At 44.9% G+C, this 19,963-nt stretch overlaps 1 protein-coding gene across 3 annotated transcripts; it reads right to left on the bottom strand.

Annotated features, from left to right (window-relative positions):
- Positions 1-4: 4 nt before the first annotated feature.
- Positions 5-19,433, bottom strand: LOC129834512 (rho family-interacting cell polarization regulator 1-like). 3 transcript variants are annotated; one of them, XM_055899571.1, is made up of 17 exons: positions 18,986-19,433; positions 7,180-7,264; positions 6,742-6,862; positions 6,545-6,623; positions 6,348-6,371; positions 6,165-6,218; positions 5,798-5,947; positions 5,461-5,524; positions 5,248-5,291; positions 5,021-5,146; positions 4,597-4,745; positions 4,200-4,308; positions 2,410-3,102; positions 2,142-2,335; positions 1,719-1,818; positions 1,487-1,628; positions 5-586 (listed from the first exon to the last, which is right to left on the bottom strand). In XM_055899571.1, exons 3-17 carry the CDS (start codon positions 6,831-6,833, stop codon positions 519-521), a joined length of 2,088 nt encoding a protein of 695 aa, XP_055755546.1. In that variant the 5' UTR covers positions 6,834-6,862; positions 7,180-7,264; positions 18,986-19,433; the 3' UTR covers positions 5-518. The 3 variants fall into 3 exon arrangements, with proteins under 3 accessions (XP_055755546.1, XP_055755544.1, XP_055755545.1); XM_055899569.1 differs by having other exon boundaries at positions 1,719-1,821; positions 18,986-19,412; XM_055899570.1 differs by having other exon boundaries at positions 1,719-1,821; positions 19,006-19,412.
- Between the last annotated feature and the right edge of the window lie 530 nt (positions 19,434-19,963).

Genomic DNA, 19,963 nt, shown 5'->3' with positions numbered 1-19,963 from the left:
CATATTTGCTGAACATTATTTATTTATATGAAACAGTAAATAATTGTATTTTTTATTGTGCACAATCTGTAAGTCATCCTAAAAATAAACAATGTATCAAAACTCTGTATACTCATTGATATTCTTCTCTGGTTCGTAATAAAAGTTCATTTTCTTCATGTATTTGTTAACTGACAATCCCCCTTTCTGTAACTTAAGGCACTTTCTGATTGAAGAGACTCCATTAGATTAAAGATGTCTATCTTCACTGTAAGGTGACTGTGTGCGTATGTGTGGCCTTTGGATGAGTGGACAACAATAGTCATTAATGTTTTCATTCACGAGTGGAGAGAGGGAAGCAAATATATTTCTGTTCATTTGCGCAATCTCCCCCCACATGGCCGAAATCACTTGTCTGATCTAGAAGAGGAGCGGGTCTCTTTGATCTGTTAGTGGTGAAATGGTAAGGATCTCTTAGGAGAGTGGTGGGATTAGGATGGCATCTGATAATGGTCTGAGGAAGTGGCATCTCCATTATGTTAAAGGACAGTGGTGGCCATACTGCTGGGGGTGGAGCGGGGTTCCTCATCACAGGATGCCTCATCACCTGCATGAAGCATAAATACAACTTACTCTCCACCAATGACAACTCCACAATCAATACAGTGCATTCAGAAAGTTTTCAGACACCTTGACTTTTTCCACATTTTGTTACATTACAGTCTTATTCTAAAATTGATGAAATATTTTTTCCAGTCAATCTACACCATACCTCATAATGACAAAGCAAAAACAGGTTTTTAGAATTTTTTGCTAATTTATCAAAAATAAAAAAACAGAAATAACTTATTCACTTAAGTTCAGACCCTTTGCTACGAGACTCGAAATTAAGCTCTGGTGCATCCTGTTTCCATTGATCATCCTTGATGTTTCTACAACTTGATTGGAGTCCACCTGTGGTAAATTCAATTGATTGGACATGATTTGGAAAGGCACACACCGGTCTATATAAGGTCCCACAGTTGACAGTACATGTCAGAGCAAAACCCAAGCCAAGAGGTCGAAGGAATTGTTCGCAGTATTGAAGGTCCCTAAGAACACAGTGGCCTCCATCATTCTTAAATGGAAAAAGTTTGGAACCACCAAGACTCTTCCTAGAGCTGGCCAAACTGACTTTCCTTTTTATTTAACCGGGCAACCTTTATTTAACTTGTAGCGTCATTCCCAAGAAGACTCGAGGCTCTAATCGCTGCCAAAGGTGCTTCAACAAAGTACTGAGTAAAGGGTCTGAATATTTATGTAAATATGAGTTGTTTATTTTTAATACATTTGTACCCCCCAAAAAATAGAATAAGGCTGTAACGTAACAATATGTGGAAAAAGTGAAAGGGTCTGAATACTTTCCAAATGCACTGTCTATACAAATTACACACATCTCGATCAACAGCACTCACACTTCAAATCACTCAAGTTAGCAGTTTCCCCTGTTTTGACCCTCCCCTCTCACCATGTTCCTGCCTGGCAGGGATGTCCTTCTCTGTAACCTGCTCCTCCTCCTTCTTGTCTTCCACTTTCTCCTTCTCCTTTTCTTCCTCCTGCTCGTCCCTTGTCTCACTGGAGGCCTGCAGCTGCTCGCTACTCTCCTCCTCCTACGTACATTTTACATGCAAACTTGTCTACAGTTTAGAACACTGAAATCTAAGGCACTAATTATACATGCATAAACCCATGATCATTACCTCAGAGCTGCAGTCTGCATCTAGAGGAGGACAGTCCTCATTCCGGAACCCTTCAGGGGCCTCGACAATGATTTCTATAACATTGTCCTCACACTCATCACTGCTGAGGAAAGCAAAAAGGAGAATATTACAGACCACAATCTGACACTTAATCTGACATACACACAGACTCTGACTCACTCTGTGTAATACAAAATATTGAGCAAACAGTTCTGTCTTATGAAATGGATATGAAGGATTTTGGCACATTCAAAGAAGTGTGAGAGTACAGCATTAGAAAACAGCACTATGTATAATACTGGGTGAAGTTGCAAACTAAATCCACCATCCAGACAACTAAATTCACGTGTTTCCGCTTTCCAAACACTAGATGGCAGGATGAGTTCAGTTAGAGCCTGATACATAAGAGAAGAGAATGCTGACCTATCAGCAGAGTCTCTTGTCTTGTCTTCCTTCTCTTGTCCCTTCTCCTTATCATCCCTCTCCTGTTCATCTTCTTCCTCTTGTTCTTTCTCCTCTTCTTCATCATCAAGGTCAGAGCAGTTGAGAAAATCAAAGCTCTCCATGGCAGTCTCAACTTCCTGAGTGAAGCTGGAGGACCGACTGTGAGATCGACCCTATGGAGGAAAGAGACTTAGTACACACATCACACAATTACATGTCTACCCACACACCTGTCACATACACTCACAGTCACTGTCTCTTCTGGTAGTGTTAGCTCTTGTGGCTGGGTAGATTGGAGTCTGTGATTGTGTTCCGTGGAGGACTTTTCCTCCCTCAGTCCCTCTCCCAGTACACAGTCTGTGGGAAGAGGCTCTACTCCAGCCCTAGGCTTCTCAGCCTGTAGTGTTGAGGCCGGAGGAGCATCACCCTGATCCACTGGGGTTGAAACACATGTCTCTGGGCCCCCAGATTCAGGCAAGTCCAAGACTTCATGCATGTCTTGGTTAGAGCAGTGAGAAGCCATACAGGAGACTTCAAGGTCTAAGCGGGGTAGTGGCTCTGGCGTTTCAGAGGACTCAACTGATTGGTCAGACAACCTGTTCGTCGAAGCACAGTCTATGGCTCTCTCACTGATATGGCTGAGGGATCGAGAACACTTCAAATGGCCATTCAGCAGTGTACACTTCACAGAGTCTGTTTCGCCAAATCCCTTGGTGGCGCCTGGCTCCCCTTCCTCATGATTGGACGAGAGGGATGGGGTAGAGACGCTTGATTGGCGGGGGTAGAAGGAGATCTGGACAGTGGGTGTGGTCTGCAGGCTGTGAGTGGCCATCATCCTGTGTGTGTGTCCCATGGCTGGGCTGGAAGAGTCGTCTGATGATTCAGAGGAGTTTGACCAGACTGTTCCATTCTCCAGCTCCCCTGGTCTCCTCAATAGAGACTACAGAGAATGATAAATGAGAGAGGGAAGGGGTGGGGGCAGAGGAAGAGAGAAAGATATCATCAATAATAGCCAAGTCCATCTGACAAAATATGGAAAACAAAAATATATTTATTTCCATCTGGAAAGGAGAATTGAAATTCCTATTTTGATGACCTGGTGTTACTGTCATACACTTAACTTGGCTAAAACACCATTAATGACAGAACAATTATACCAGAACTGTACACTTTAAATACAAACATGATTTTCAATATATCTGAAGAATAAAATAATCAAATTCCGTAGATGACACTGCATTTCATTAAATTGCAATGATCAGACTACATGGACCAAGGCTCACTCACTGGCTAGTTCACATTTACCAAGTACAGAACACTGAAAATCATGACTTGACTACAAACCACCACACACTAACCCGACCACCATATTTCAACTACAGACAACCACACTTCTTCAACTGTATGCAGCCACACACCAACTGTGAGTGGACGCGGCTGGGTGGAGAGAGCCTGTCCGCCAAGGTGTCACGGAACACTTCCAATGTTGACCAACGTTGGCCCAGTCTGGCCCTGCTCTGAGGAGAAATGCTCTTCAGCGCAGCGAGGAAGAGGAGGGAGAAATTGGACTACTACTCAACCACTATTAAACAGCTAAGAGAACCACAGCTACATTCATACTCATTTCTGGTCTCACACATATCACTGGTACCCTCATTCACTCCACAACCAGATCTCCACTCTTCACACAACTCACTCCTATCCTCACACACTTCTCTCCTACATTTACATTGCTCACCAATACACTCACACGGTCCACAACCCGATCTTGTACGCTCACACACTCCTCTCCTACACAGCTCACTGATACACTCACACACCTCTACTACAATCACACACACCACTTCTACCCCTACAAACACAGCAGCCAGGGAGCAGCTGAAACAGAACAAACTAATAATAGCAAGTAGTAATCAATGGTTATAATAACAACAATAAAACAATACAATATTTAGGTTTTCCAGCCAAATATGAACTGCTGACTTAAGCATAGGTTAAAGCTGGGGAGAGAGGCAGGGAGGACAAGGTATGACTCACATAAAACACCTGCTCGCGCATGGAAGGTGTGTCTGGAGGGCTCTGATTGGACAAAAAGCGCTTGGAAACCGTACTGGAGGTCGAGGTCTGGTCATCTTTATCAAACGGACTGAGAGAGAGAGAAGGATAGTGTGTGAGAGAGCGAGAGAGAAAGTGAGAGAGGGCAATATAATTACATTAGAGATGTATATTATAGAAACAGCTGTATCGTGTGTTATTACTACTGACAAACGTATGAGTCAGTCGTAACACAAACAGTAATCATTCTCTTCACAAATGGCCTGGTTTGGCAATCACCAATAGAATGGGGAGGTAGATAAAGGTGGAACAGGGTTGAGGTGGAGGGAGGTGAGACGGGGATGAAGTGGTAAAGAGGGATGATTGAGGTGAGACTGACCTCCAGTTGACCTCTAGGTTCAGTTTTACTGTCCCCAAGTCGTTGATATCCACGGCAACCGTCTGAGGCAGCGGACAGAACAGGTCGAGTGTCTCACAGAACACGCTGCCAACCACCACGTGATTGGCCAAGCTCTTCAGCTCAGTCACCTTGGCAACCATAACGGACAAACAACCACAGTCAGTTGAATGGTGGTGGCAAGTGATGTTTTTTAGGACCATTGTTAAGTTTTGGATATTTTTGCTGTTTGTGTACAATAATGTGATAATAACATGGCAATACAGTAATAACATATCGTTATTATAAACATTTTTATAATATCTATATGTTATTATAAACACAAACACCTTTATCCAGAGTTAATTACAGTAAATACTGATTTGATCATAAACACTATTATGCTCCATCCAAAGGGCTTTCTCACCTTGATTGACAGGAGCTCTGTGATGAGAGGCAGGAAGACGTTGTCCTCACTGTCCCACACCTGTTTACTGCTGACCTCCACACGACCTTTCATCCGCCAGCGCTGACGCCCATAACGCATCAGGACCTAGGGGGGTCAAGGGTACCATCAGTGCCTCATGTGTGCGCGCATACTGTATGTGTGTATGTGTCAGTGTAGGTGAGTGTGTGTCCATCAGTTATTCTCACCTCATATTGGTCTCCTGCACACAACCGTGCATAGCCAACCAGACCTGCAATACAAGAGACACACAGTTACAGCACATAACATATGCACACAGGGAGAACACTAGAATGAGAGAGAGAAAGAGAGCGAGGAGGTGGTAAGAACAGATGGGATTGAGGGCCAGAATAAATTGGTGGGAGAAGAGGGGGTAAGTGGAGGGTGAGAAAATGACTCACCTTTCATCTTGATGTGAAACTCTCCCATCTGGTTCTCCAGTTCACTCTCCAGGGAACACATGTGCTGCAGAGAGAGAGAGAGAGACACAAGAGAGAGAGGCGAGAGAGAGAGAATGAGTCATTCATATCAATAATAATCTGTGATCTTTGTTGTCAGAGCAACATGACATTGCGGTCAAACTCTTATTTCTGATAAGTTACTTATTTCAAGACTTACTTTTCCTTACTTTCCATTCTGTAAACGGCTGTTTTAAACGTTAAAAGGCTCTATGAAAGAGTGAATAGCCTTGTTCTCTAACATGTCTCCCCAGTGTACACATAAGCCCCTGCCCCCTACCTCAGTGTACTCCCTGTAGCCCCTGTTGGCCTCATTCAGGCTCTCCCGTGCCTCCTTGCTCCCTGTGGCAGCGTTAAAGGCTGCCACCATCTTGCTGGCCCCATCCCGCAGCCGCCGCTGCATACAGTAAGCATCGTACAGCTCCTCTACCTGGAACGTTACAGCAACATTACAGCTGTGCAGAAACACTATGGTGATGCAGACCTGTAAAGCTCCTTAATCTGCTACCAAAAAGTATTAGAGATGGTTACACTATAACAAAACAGAGTTTACTCGTAGTTACAACATTATGACAACACTATGACAAATGTATGGCTAACCGGTATCTTACTGCACTGCAGATGCACACACACACTTAAAGTCATACCTTGCTGAGGTGGAACTCTAACCGACGCATAAATCTCTCTATGGCCTTCACTTGCTGATAAAGCACAAAGATCAAAGACAAGTTATTCAGTAATTAAATCACCCCAAAATGTACATATTCATTAGTTTATTAATAGAGTTGTGAATTAATACAGTCATCTCCCCTGGTGTGATTGAAACCCACCTTATCCAACTCATACAGAGACCCCTGCAGAGAGAGGAAGGGAGGCATATAACAGTTAACATCACCTTGCACACAGTATTACTCTAACAGACTGTCCTGAGAAATTAAACGTCCCCTAAATCGGATGTTGCGAGTGGCATTAGCTAGTGTGGTGATGATGGGTTAGTACTGGTGTGATAAGTGGTGTGTGTTCTCACCAGACGGCCATTTCTCTTGCTCTCTCTGATCTGCTGCCCCAGGCTGTCCAGCTCCAGCTGGTGGACCTGCAGGAATGACCTGAGAACACAGCATTGTGATGTCATTTCCTGTTTCACTTTGAACCATTTCCTGTCTCGCTGTTGACCTGTCTGCTACAACAGCCAGGCCAGTCGTACGTGCGTGTGTGTGTACTCACTGTAGGCCTCTCCTCAGTGCAGAGTACACCTCGTCCAGCCGCTCAGGCTGAGGTATTTTAGGGGTTGGGTTCTTGGTAGAACCTGTAAACATCCTGGTTCTTTAGAGGGCAATGCTGTGAACTTAACACAGAGAGAGAAAGATACTTTGTAATAGACATAGTGGAGTACTGAAGATTAAGAGAGAGACAATAACACACACATGCAATGGTGTTTGCTCGTAGTGGCTTCGTACTCCACAGGGGGTGAAGAGGATAAGTGACTAGTACACACACAGGCAGCCAGACACACGACTGCCAATGAGTAGATTTGGCTCAATGAGGAAGATAAGGTCACAGTTCACAGACACTGCAGGATGGACTTGCTTTTGTCTGTGTGCCAGCCGTCAGTGTGTTACAGCATTCAGGTGTGGAGAGTCTGTCTATGTGTGCGTGTCTTACCTGTGGAGTTAAGGTGGACTGCCCCTACTGCATGCTGGGAGGACTTAGCACGGTGGGGTGGCTTCCACAGATCCTAGGACACGTCCTGTATGTAAAGGAACAGGAGGGAAGACATTACAGGTTGCACACACACACTCTCTTTCTCCCCTTACTCTCTACCATACTCCATGGCTTATTTTCAAAAGCATCCTTTCCTTCATTTTTTTAATTTAACCTTTATTTAACCAGGTAAGCTAGTTGAGAACAAGTTATGACCGTTGATGAGAAAGGACTAGATAAGTGATATTGCAGAAGACAAAATGCGTATCGGGAAGGAGAGCCATTTAACAGACCGTAGCCTAGCCCCCACTCACTTACTTCCCCTCCTTCCCTAAGAGCTTGTCTGCTGTGTCGTGTCCAATGCTATGTGGCTGCATTGTACATAGCTCAACAACCAACACTGACTCCAGCAAACACTCTGTGCTTGTGCTTCCTCTCTCCTTTCCTTTCCTGTTCCCCATTACCACCCCACCCCACCCCACCCCACCCCACCTCATCCCCCTTTGCATCCAATCCTGAATACAGGAAGTCTGATGGCTGACTACACAGGAAATTCTACAGAGGAGCTTGGGCCAGGAGTATAAAACCATCTGTGTGTGCAAGTGTACACATATGAGTAGGCGTGTGTGAAAGAGTGTAAAACTGCCACTCTTCCTCCTGCTAATATATTCAAGGCATTTGTTAGATTGCATGTGTGTCCACTGTGCCATATGCATTACACACACTACAAAATGTTCTGGTCGAAGTACTCTGGAAAAGAGAGTACAATAACAGTCTAAACAAGCAAGACACCAGCCACATGTAGTCACCATGAACAGAGCTTCTCCAAGAACAGAGTGTAATAAGCATTACAGCCACCCCACAGGGTAAGTGTCTTAGCTATGATAAGACAGTAACACAAAAGGATTAAAGGCTAAACTTGATCTTAATAGCGAAGGCCAAACCTAAATTAACACAAAGGTTCAGTAAGTGAGCTGAGAACACTCAGAACACTCAAACCACTTACTACCAATTGCTATCCCAAACAGTGTTAGTTACCCTTACTCCACCCTGCATGTTTGTGGTTGGGTGTTTCTGTGAGAGAGTAAGTGGCTGTCAGAAAGAGAGAGAAGGACGGATGGACAGATAAACTAAAATAATCTTAATTTGAAGCCTATTTAATGTACAATAATATAATGTACACATGCAACATCAACCATCACTGTAACGGGTGACGCTCTCCTCATCCTCGGATGAGGTGAGGAGAGAAGGATCCTCAGACCAAAACGCAGGCTTTGGGAAATAAGCCATCTTTATTTAACAACGATGATGGCAACACGAAACGAAACAAAACACTTTCAAACTACAAAACAAGAAAACGACGTTGAACGAAACCTGAACATAAACTTACATAACTAAACATAAACTTACGTACAGGAAACGGACGACATCGAAACGAAACAAACAAACAAACGCTACAGTCCCATGTGGTACGAACATACATACAGACATAGGAGACAATCACCCACAAACAAACAGTGAGAATGCCCTACCTAAATATGACTCTTAATTAGAGGCAAACGCAAACCACCTGCCTCTAATCAAGAGCCATACCAGGCAAACCGAAACCAACATAGAAACAGATAACATAGAATGCCCACCCAACCTCACGTCCTGACCAACTAACACACAAAAACTAACATAAATAGGTCAGGAACGTGACAATCACCATGTGTAACAGTACTCTTCTTGCGTTGTGTACAATCAATCCTCGACACGAATTCCAACATGTAGCACCAGTCATGGAGATTTATTCTTTAACAATGTACCTGGTAGGAACAGCACAAAATTGCACGTCATGCAATGCACGGCTCACCATCCAACTCTGCACTCACGCACGCTGGTTTGGTGCTTGTTCACTGGGCCATGTAGTTACCATAATAATACAATTACAATATACAATATAATATCTTTAACAATGTACCTGGTAGGAACAGCACAAAATTGCACGTCATGCAATGCACGGCTCACCATCCAACTCTGCACTCACGCACTGTACAAAATATATGAACCCCCCCCACCAGACACAGTAAGTTGCTAGCTAGTACTGGCGGGAATTCTTTACAACCAAAATGCACAACCAATATTCTCCAAAAAACATTGCATCTTATGTGTGATGTTCGAATAACATTTACAAACAAATGTATATAAATTGTACACTTAAATCATCACTTGGGAGTATAAAAATCACTTTTGATGTACAGTGCTTTGCAACCAACAACTTACCGCTGGTTTGGTGCTTGTTCACTGGGACGATTCTAATGAAACATCCTCCCTCGTAAGCAAGCTACGCAAACCAGCCAATAAGATGCCATGTTGAGTAGGTGACGGCAAGACAAAACTAAAACCAAAAACCCATTGGCTTAACAATAAAGTAGCAAGGGGAATCACCAATAAAACCCTGTTACACTCCCCCCTACTGAATTCCACTTGCAAAGAAAAATAATAAAAAAATACAAAACGGCACTGTGCAAACATACCAGATACAGAGACACTCAACATATGTACAGAATAACTCAGAGAAAAAAAAAAAAAATTGATATATTTTTATACTACCTAATAGAGAAACTAAAAGGTAAAGCTGTGTATATCAAGGATGCAGACCCTGCTTTAAATCAGTCACTAAATATTCCAGTCATTAGACTATTCTCCTTGAGAATTAGAGTGAAAAGCGGTTGATCAATCCCCTTAGCCCTCATAGGTAAACATGCCTGTTACATGTTAAGTACACTCAGTGACTTTAAAACATCCAAGTAATAAAATAAACTACCATAAGAGAGTTGATCATATCCGTCACATTACCATCTTGCAACCTCTAATCATGGTCACAATGATGTAAAAGCAAAACAAATAAAAGATGCCAATACCATTGACCCTCTATTCACATATTAAACCTTCAAGAGCTAACTGTCTGCTGATTCATAATCTCAATCAGTCTTGACACTGGTTTAAATAGTCTTCCTGCCCTTGACCTAATACGACCCTGACTACCTTCAACTGCATAAGAGGTAACAGTGTTGTGTACTGTTGCAATAGTGGGACTGTCAACACAGTCCGTCTGTAACTGATCAGGTAAGGAATGGTCCGAGTTTGGTAGGTCAGTACGGATATCGTAAATAGACTGGTCAATTAGCTCACTCACTACACTGTTACGGTCTCGGTCAGATTCTTGAAGACTCTCTGACCGAGGCAGAACTTCCAGCTGCAGTATATCTTCCACAGAATCCAAAGGTGGAATATCCTGAGCATCCAAGGATCGCACATCACCCTCCAGGCTTGTGTCACCTGTTCCTTCAGAAGGCAATTCTGACACCCACACTCTCGTTCTGTACTCAGCATCATCATCCACTGCAGTGTCCATGGCAGCTGAGACCATAAGGCTGTCATTCATGCCCTCAGACTCTGTTAAACCAGACATGTCTGTTCCCTCATCAACGGCAGCATGGGGAAGAGGAAGGAAGTTGACTGGCATTATCAGGTTGCGATGTACCGTCTTCTCCCGTCCAGTGGAGCTGTTCTGAATCTTAAAAGTGTGGCTGTCAGCATTCAACCCAGTGACAAGGTAGACAGTATCCTCCCAACGGTCAGCGAGCTTCCGCTTTCCCCGCTCCACCTTGTTAGCCAGCAACACTCGATCACCAATCTCCACTGGTGCTCCTCTGACTCTTCTGTCATAAAGGTCAGCATGCCTCTTCAACTGCTTCGCTGCAGATGCCTGTGCTGTATTCATGGCTTCTTTCAGATCTCTCCTCAAAGACTGAACAAACTGGTCATAGTCGACAACTTCTGGGTTCTCTATGACAGAGCCAAAGACTATGTCAACAGGCAGTCTTGGCGTCCTCCCAAACATTAGCAGGAAAGGGGCAAAGCCTGTGGTCTCGTGGATTGTACAATTGTACGCAAACGTGAGGGACTTCAGCGCCTGAGGCCATCTGTGCTTTGCTCTCGTTGGCAGGGCCCGGATCATGTTTCCCAACGTCCTATTCATCCTTTCGCAGGACCCGTTCCCCATCGGATGGTACGGCGTGGTGTGAGACTTCTGAACACCTGCAACACTCAACAGTTCGGCTATTAAAGCGCTCTCGAAGTTGGCTCCCTGGTCTGAATGTATACGGCGAGGCATCCCGTAGACACAGAAATAGTTGTTCCACAACTGATGAGCTACTGACTTAGCAGACTGGTTCGGACACAAGAAGGCATGAGCCAATTTGGTAAAGTGGTCAGTAACAACGAGCACATCCAAGGACTTGTTTGAAGAATCTTCTGCAGACCAGAAGTCTATGCACACTAGTTCAAGAGGCTCAGTTGTTATTATGCTCTCAAGAGGAGCTCTCGCTTCCGGTTCAGGAGTCTTGCTCACGACGCATCTCCTGCAGCACTTCACATATGCTTTTACCTCCCTCTCCAGGCCATGCCAGAAGAACCTCTGTCTTGTCAGGTAGACTGTTCTCTGTTGGCCCTGGTGACCAGCTTCATCATGGACACCCTTCAACACCATTGCTTTCATGGAGGCTGGAACCACATACAGATACGTTTTCCTCTTTGTAACCACATTCCTTGAAACACGATACAGTACACCCATCTTCATGGTCAACTTGTCCCAACTTCTGAGAAGACACAAAACCTCAACAGTCTCATGGGAACGCTCTCTCCGGGATGGTCTTCTCCCCCTCTCCACAAAGAAGATCACTCTGCTGATCACGTTGTCATCACGCTGCTTACTCATCAGTCGGTCGTGTGGCAGAACATCGACATCGGTCTGCTCTGATGGCATAACAGCCTGTGGAAGCTGTGGCAACAGCAGTGCATGTGAGCCCACTTCATCCCCCCAGCACCTGTGTGAATGAAGAACAGCTGCAACTTCATGTCTTGATAAAGCACCAGATGGGTCAACAGTAGCCTGACAGCTAATGACCACTTCGTTGGAGTCAGAGGCTTTGTCAAAGGGGTGGCTGGACCAGCGAAACACATCTTGCACTCTGTCTGTGCGCACAGCGTCGGCTTCAGCTAGTAAGGTCTCGTACGGGACCCTTGTCAGGCGATGGAGTGCACTGGGTCGTACGAAGGGCTCTCTGCTCAAAGCATCTGCAACAACATTTATTTTTCCAGGGATGTACTTGATGTCAAACTCGTACGGTGCCAGCTTGGCGACCCATCTCTGTTCACAAGCATCAAGCTTTGCTTTGGTCAGAATGTATGTCAAGGGATTATTATCTGTCCATACCGTGAACTGCTGTCCCCGTAGCCAGTGGTGGAACTTGTCACAGATAGCCCATTTCATGGCAAAGAACTCGAGCCTGTGTGCAGGATACCTCGACTGCGCATAACTGAGGGACTTGCTCGCGAAGGCTATAGGTCTCGCTGTAGCTCCCTGTTCCTGCACCTGGGACAGCACAGCACCTAAGCCATTGCTGGACGCATCCACCGAGAGTAGAAAGGGTTTTTCGAAGTTGGGGTGGGCCAACAAAACCTGGTCCAGTAAGGCTTGCTTTAGCTGGAATAAGGCCTGTCTGCATTCTGTTGTCCAGTCGGCAGCCGTCAACTTCCTGACAGGTGAGCGTCGCTTCTTTTTCCAGCGCGGAGCCTTGTGTCCAGTAGTCAATCCAAAGAGAGGCTTTGCAATGGTCGAGCAACCTTCAATGAACTGTTGATAATACACCACCATCCCAAGGAATGACCTCAATTTCTTCTGAGATGGAATGTCAGTGCCATCTTCCATTAGATCAGCTTCTGTTACTCCTGTAATGGCCCTCACCTTCTCAGGGTCTGTAGCTACACCATCCGCACTAATGATATGCCCCAGAAACTTCACAGACCTCTGCAGAAAGTTACACTTTTTTGGCGCCAACTTCAGGTTGTGAGCCTTGAGACGCTCAAAAACCATTTCCAGGCGCTGTATAGCCAGATCTTCAGTGGGCGCATAGACCAAGACATCGTCAAGGTAACACAGCAGGCTAAGAAAGTTCTGATCTCCAAAGATGTTTAGCATCATCCTCATAAAGGTTGCAGGACTATTACATAACCCCTGTGGCATACGATTGTATTCGTACAATCCAAATGGCGACGTAAAAGCTGTGAATCTCCGGTCATCCTCATGCACTTCCACATTGTAGTAGCCAGAGGTAAGGTCCATTGTCGAGAAAAAGGCATTTCCACCTAAAGCAGCCAGTGCGTCAGCCTGGTGAGGGAGTGGGTGGGCGTCTTTGATGGTGCGAGCATTGAGCAAACGAAAATCAGTACAGAGTCTCAGGTCTCCAGACTTCTTCCATACAAGGACAAGGGGAGAGGCGAACTCACTACTAGACTTCCTTATGATTTCACGTTCTTCCATCTCATTCAATGCTTGTTTGAGTTTCTCATAATGATTTGGTGAAAGGCGTCGGTAGGGCATCCGAAAGGGTTTCTCATCACTCAGTTGAATGCGGTGAAGACATCCGGAAGCTTTTCCACAATCCAACTTGTGCCTGGAAAAAATAGACTGGTACTCAGCTATGAGCTGGATGAGTTTCTTCTTACCAGCAGGAGACGCTTGACAGGAGTTGACATCAATATCAGTCAAACCTAAGTCACGTAAGACCTCAGGTTCGCTTGAACTGTCAGGTCCGTCAGTATCGTGAAGTTGGCTGGAACCGTCATCAGTCAGTGTCAAGTCATCTTGGCAGTCAGTGAGTATATCAGCCGTTCTCTGCACTTGCTGCTGCAAAGCTGCTGATGAATCATCATTCACACACGAACAGTCAAAGTCCTCTAGAGCCATGCAAGGAAAGACATCGGCTAGAGTGGCGTTTCGTCTCAAAGTCACTGTCTTCTGAGAAGGGTTTATCACTCTAACAGGGAGCCACCCATCCCCCCGCAATAGAGCTACTGTCCTCCCTACCAGTATTGACCTTGGTGTTGACCTTGAACTGCTGGGCTCAATGAGAACAGCACTGCCCGCTGATAGATTCTGAGTGTTTCGTAGTCTGCCCCAGACTAAGTGCTCCTGCATAGGCTCTAGAGTCACCGCCCCTTTTAGTCTCACAGTTCCAACTTTGTCAGGTACTTCACTGTCTCTCCATCGCTCCACATTAGCCATCATATTGATTAGCTTGCTCTCCTCACCCCCGTCACACACAGGAGTATAAACCCTCTTCCAGAGATCTCCATCCGTCTTCAGGTGGCAAATCAAGTGCTTTAGGAGATTGCTGCCCAAGATGAGGTCATCACTCTGGCCTTCAACCACCAGTGTAGGCACGGCAACTCTACATCCGTACACCTCCATCTCCAGCTCACATACTCCCAAAGGCCTCGTCTTCAACCCACCACAACCAACCAAGACTACCTCTGTAGGACTCAATGATGGACTTTTCAACACTCCTGCACGCAACAGTTCAGGTAAGACCCTAGAGCTCAAGGTACAAGCCATGGATCCACTGTCAAGCATAGCTCTCACTTCCACTTCTCCTCCTATTAACACCTTGGCATAAAATAAATCATCATGTGCGGAAAGCCTCTGTGTGTTCTGCATTATGATACTCTTCTCAGTCTCCATTTCGTCACAAACACTTTTATATACAGACTCCAAATCAACAGCTCTCACCGATGGGGACTCTACAAAAGGCCCAACACTCTCCCCTTCTACATGCAGGCCTACTAGTTTTCCGGGAGCTGACCAGTGGTTACTGTAGGGACTCCACCAGCTGTGCTCAGAGCTGCGGCCTTGGGGCACTGAGAGCGTGCGTGGCCAGCTACATGACAAAGAAAGCAGAGGTGATTGGCCCTGCAGTGAAAGTAAGTATCATGTCCAGCATCCCCGCACACGTTACATGGCCCATTAGACTTCACTTTGCTCCTATTCCCTTTCTGAAACCTATGGTCAGACTGTTGTGGCCTCTGCTCCAGCACACGCTCTAGCATTGCAAGGATACGTTCCATCGGCTCAGCTGAGCCCTGAATAGTTTGGGCTGGGTAAGGCAACGTATTGGGTACTTCCATGTTGGGCCTCACAGCAGGCATGGTGATCGGCATGACAGCACCAACTTCCTGCTTCATTGTTGTGATGGCTGGGGTCACCTTAGATACGTGAGAGTACCTCTGCTCCCTCCTGTATTCATCCAGCCTCTCATGAACATCTGCAGCAGTCCACTGCTGTAATGGCTTGCACTTAAAGATAAGGGACAGTTCAGCGTTAGGGCAGTGTCTGATGAACATGACTGTGAGCTCACGAGATGGGTCTTCAACACGTTTTTTCTGTCTCTTTAGACAATCTTCAGCAACCTCCATAGCCCTGTTCAGTCTGAGCCAATATTCAAATGGTTGTTCATCAGTCAGAGGTAATGTGGCATAAAAGTCAGCGAGGGGCATGCTTGAACAAGCAGTGTCACTAAAATGTTGTTTCAGTATGTCAAAGATGGGACTCGGGCCTTTAGATAAATCAACGGAGGGATTGCTGCGTATGCCCACTTTAACAACATCGCGGGCCCTTCCCATAAGCCTACCCATAACCTCAACAGCTTGGTCCATCACAGATACATCCCTCTTACGCATGTAGACCATGACCATATCCTCCCACTCATGCACTGTGCACTTTTCAGAGCCATCCCCCCGAAAGTACACCGGTTCCCTGATATCAGACTGCAATACCAGGTTCAGGCCGGACACATCCAAACCCCTAGAGCTGCATGCATTCCCCATAACATTGTCCCCAACATGTCCAACAATTGCCTTTGACTCCAAACAGGAGGCAATGTTCTCCCCAATGGAATGACCAATCTGCTGTACTATGTCTGCTATGAAATCCATGGAGACCTCCCCACTCCCTGTATTTGGCAAAACTCTGTCATACACATCCTTGGGCGTTTCCATGGGTACACTATCATCAAAACTCCCAAAACCCTCCAGTTTAGGCATAGGTGTAGAAGCAACTGGAATTTTGCCTGAACCCCTACCAACAGATGGTGACAGATTAAATGACAGGAAACCCCTACCTCTCCCAACACCTTCCATTTTAACAATGGGAAATCAACACACTAATAAAAATGTAACTAGCAAAAAAAAATGCATATATATATTTCTTTCTTTAACCTCACGTCAAAATCGAACCTATATCTAGTACACAGGTAAAACTCACCCTACTTATATCAGATATACATTAGAATTGCAAATAAACAAGTAACAAAAGTTATATCGTTTATCTGTGAAGTGTCTCAGCCAGAGAAATCATCAATTTCGATAATAAAACGTTGATGGCGCCCTCTTGTGGCGAAATGCGATATCGCACTATACTGCACCAGCAACGTTTTATCTGGTTCTTCAACGGCAACCACGGCGAAGTTCTGAGATGGAAATCCAGCGAAGGATGATCCGATCCAGAAGAACGGTCACGGCACCACTGTAACAGTACTCTTCTTGCGTTGTGTACAATCAATCCTCGACACGAATTCCAACATGTAGCACCAGTCATGGAGATTTATTCTTTAACAATGTACCTGGTAGGAACAGCACAAAATTGCACGTCATGCAATGCACGGCTCACCATCCAACTCTGCACTCACGCACGCTGGTTTGGTGCTTGTTCACTGGGCCATGTAGTTACCATAATAATACAATTACAATATACAATATAATATCTTTAACAATGTACCTGGTAGGAACAGCACAAAATTGCACGTCATGCAATGCACGGCTCACCATCCAACTCTGCACTCACGCACTGTACAAAATATATGAACCCCCCCCACCAGACACAGTAAGTTGCTAGCTAGTACTGGCGGGAATTCTTTACAACCAAAATGCACAACCAATATTCTCCAAAAAACATTGCATCTTATGTGTGATGTTCGAATAACATTTACAAACAAATGTATATAAATTGTACACTTAAATCATCACTTGGGAGTATAAAAATCACTTTTGATGTACAGTGCTTTGCAACCAACAACTTACCGCTGGTTTGGTGCTTGTTCACTGGGACGATTCTAATGAAACATCCTCCCTCGTAAGCAAGCTACGCAAACCAGCCAATAAGATGCCATGTTGAGTAGGTGACGGCAAGACAAAACTAAAACCAAAAACCCATTGGCTTAACAATAAAGTAGCAAGGGGAATCACCAATAAAACCCTGTTACACATGGAACTGTCCAAGTGATTTCTGGTCTAAGATTGTGAAATCCTTAGACCATGATGAATTCCAAGCGTCCAGTTTAATCCTTAATCCAAGCCGGACGCTGAGAGGATTAGCTTGGGTTAGTCAAGGTCAGGTTTAGTTTTGGATAGAGGTGTGGTTTGGGTAACAAATCTAATAAATGAAGGCAGTCTTTATTACATTTTATGGATTCTTTTTTTTACCAGCCAACACATTCACTAACATAGACATACACAAAACACAGCACCCCCCCACATACACCTAATCTCAGACATTTTCTTCCAAACACACACATCACGAAACTCAATCCCTGCCAGTGCCACCTCTTGATCCAGGTGTAGACTGCAGTAGATCTATATTTGTGATGTTTATGTTTTTCTGTGTGTGTACCCCTTTCTTCACCAGTGTTAGTGAGCAGCTGATTGGATCATTAGCTATTATTAATCCTCTACACAGGCGACTCGCACACAAAGGACAGACTGTAAGAATTACCCCACGAGGCTGAGTTTCCATAGAGCTGTTCCCACACACTCAGCAGGCCAGCGCATGAGCAGCAGGCCACTCTCACACACAAACACACGAAGCCATACTCCATGGACTTTATGCAAACCATCCAATATTTCTTGACCATCCTGCTGTAACCTACTGCAAGTCTTACTCCCCTGTAACTTTGTAATATTTACAAGACACTGTTAGCCTTCTTGTGAACGATCTCCCTAAAAGGGTTCGAATTATAGATTATAGTAATAATGTAGTCAGTGAAGAGATTAATTAAATGATACCATAAGGTCATCACTGTGAGACAGTGGCCTTGCACTGTTGTGTATGTGGAGCTCTGTCAAATCCATTCTCCACTGCACAAGCAGGGCCATGCTGTCTGTTTTGACAATGGTGGCAAAAGTTACATTCTGGGTAGTGGTGATGGGGACTGGTCCCCTGCATGAATAAACTCTTTAACACAGATTATAAAGGAAGCACCATGTGGAGAGATGTAGAGAAACCCATAGACAGATTGACAGACACCAGCGGTGTGAAAAAAAGCATTTGGAGTACTTTGGATTAGAGATTACGGGATTATCGTCAAAAACACAGACATACATGGACGACATAGGCCATGGCGAACAACTCCAAAACAGCGCATTTACGCAGCGTTTAGGATGCTCCACTGAGTTGGAACATGGCCTCAAAGTTTGCCACCCAGTAAACTCGAGATCCTGGACTCAGTGTTTGTGGATGAGCCAGTGTTTGTGGATGTTTTCAACTCTGTGTCACCAAAAAATAAAAGTAGGATGTATTGTCGGTCACGATATGGGTGATAACCACAGCATGACATCTCCGTCCATCCCGGCAAAATTTTCCAACCCTCGGTAGAATGTTTTTTTTTGTTTTGAAAATGACATGACTCTTTCAATTTGAACAAAACCAAGCCTAGTTAAAAACGTTTAGTAGCCTACCAGAACATCTACTTATGAGCACTGGCTCACACTGTCACTTTGCCACATAGCGGAAGAGTGTGAGAAAGCCGAAAATAACACTGTAAACTGTAAATTACGCTATGGATGCAACCCCCACCCCATTAGAAAATGAAAGGGAAATTATTCTTACAAGTTGCTGTTGTTACGTACATGTCCATAGGACCCGACGTTTCAATCGCCGCTATTCCGACTGGAGCACGAGAGTCCGATGTTTCGATGTGAGGATAAAAAGTTAGGCCTATCCTATTTCAGCATGGGCGCTGTCCTGCTATTCTCTCGGACTCCCAACAAATTTTTCACTTTGTCACTGTCACTCTCTCCCATCTCCTCGTCCCCCTCCCCCTCTCCTAGCGACGCCTCGGGGTTTAAACCCCTCCCCTTGTAAGGGGTGTGGCGGTCGGGGTAAACGGAAAAAGCGCGTCTGTTTGTTACTATAAATTTCCCGTTATATCTCGGGAATAGGAAGGGGAGGTAAAAATAAGTTCTCCATAAACATCGACGTTTCAGGATTTGCTTGCAGTGTTCGTTCTGGAGCCATCAAGCGTCGCACATACCCATCTGCACTTAGGGCCAATAGAAACAGCTTCTAGGACATATTTATTTCCTTCTTTCTCACACACACAGAAACACAATGTTTAATAGAAGGTTGTATGGGCCATGTGTGAATATGCTATAGCCTTAATGTGTGTCTGCGCATTAAGGCACTACCTCTTTTTCTTCAAGTGCCAGCGAACATCTGAGTTGTGTAAGCGTTTTGTGCATGGAGGAGTTGAGAGTTCAGCCAGTCTCTCTGAGCGTGGGTATAGTTCTTCCTATACTGAATTATTCAACAGGTCTGATTAATATACTCTTCCACAGCATAAACTAGAACGCCGAAGTGTGTTCTGTTTCCATGACAACACAGTATGTGGCCTCTTACGTGGTGCTAAATATAGAAATGTTTCTCAGATTTTGTCTTACACCAACACGGTGGTTCACATAGAGATCCTATTAAATTACTAGAAGGGCTATGTCATAAACCCTCAAATTTCCAGAAAGGTGTGAACATCACAGCTATATTGGTCATAGCGACATCCAAACCAGTCTAATTGGAATGAATGGCAGTAGA

The sequence above is a fragment of the Salvelinus fontinalis genome, chromosome 35 (genome assembly GCF_029448725.1).
Source record: "Salvelinus fontinalis isolate EN_2023a chromosome 35, ASM2944872v1, whole genome shotgun sequence".
NCBI lineage: Eukaryota > Metazoa > Chordata > Actinopteri > Salmoniformes > Salmonidae > Salvelinus > Salvelinus fontinalis.
Note: the sequence above shows the minus strand (reverse complement) of the source record. Positions and strands in the feature narration are given on the sequence as shown.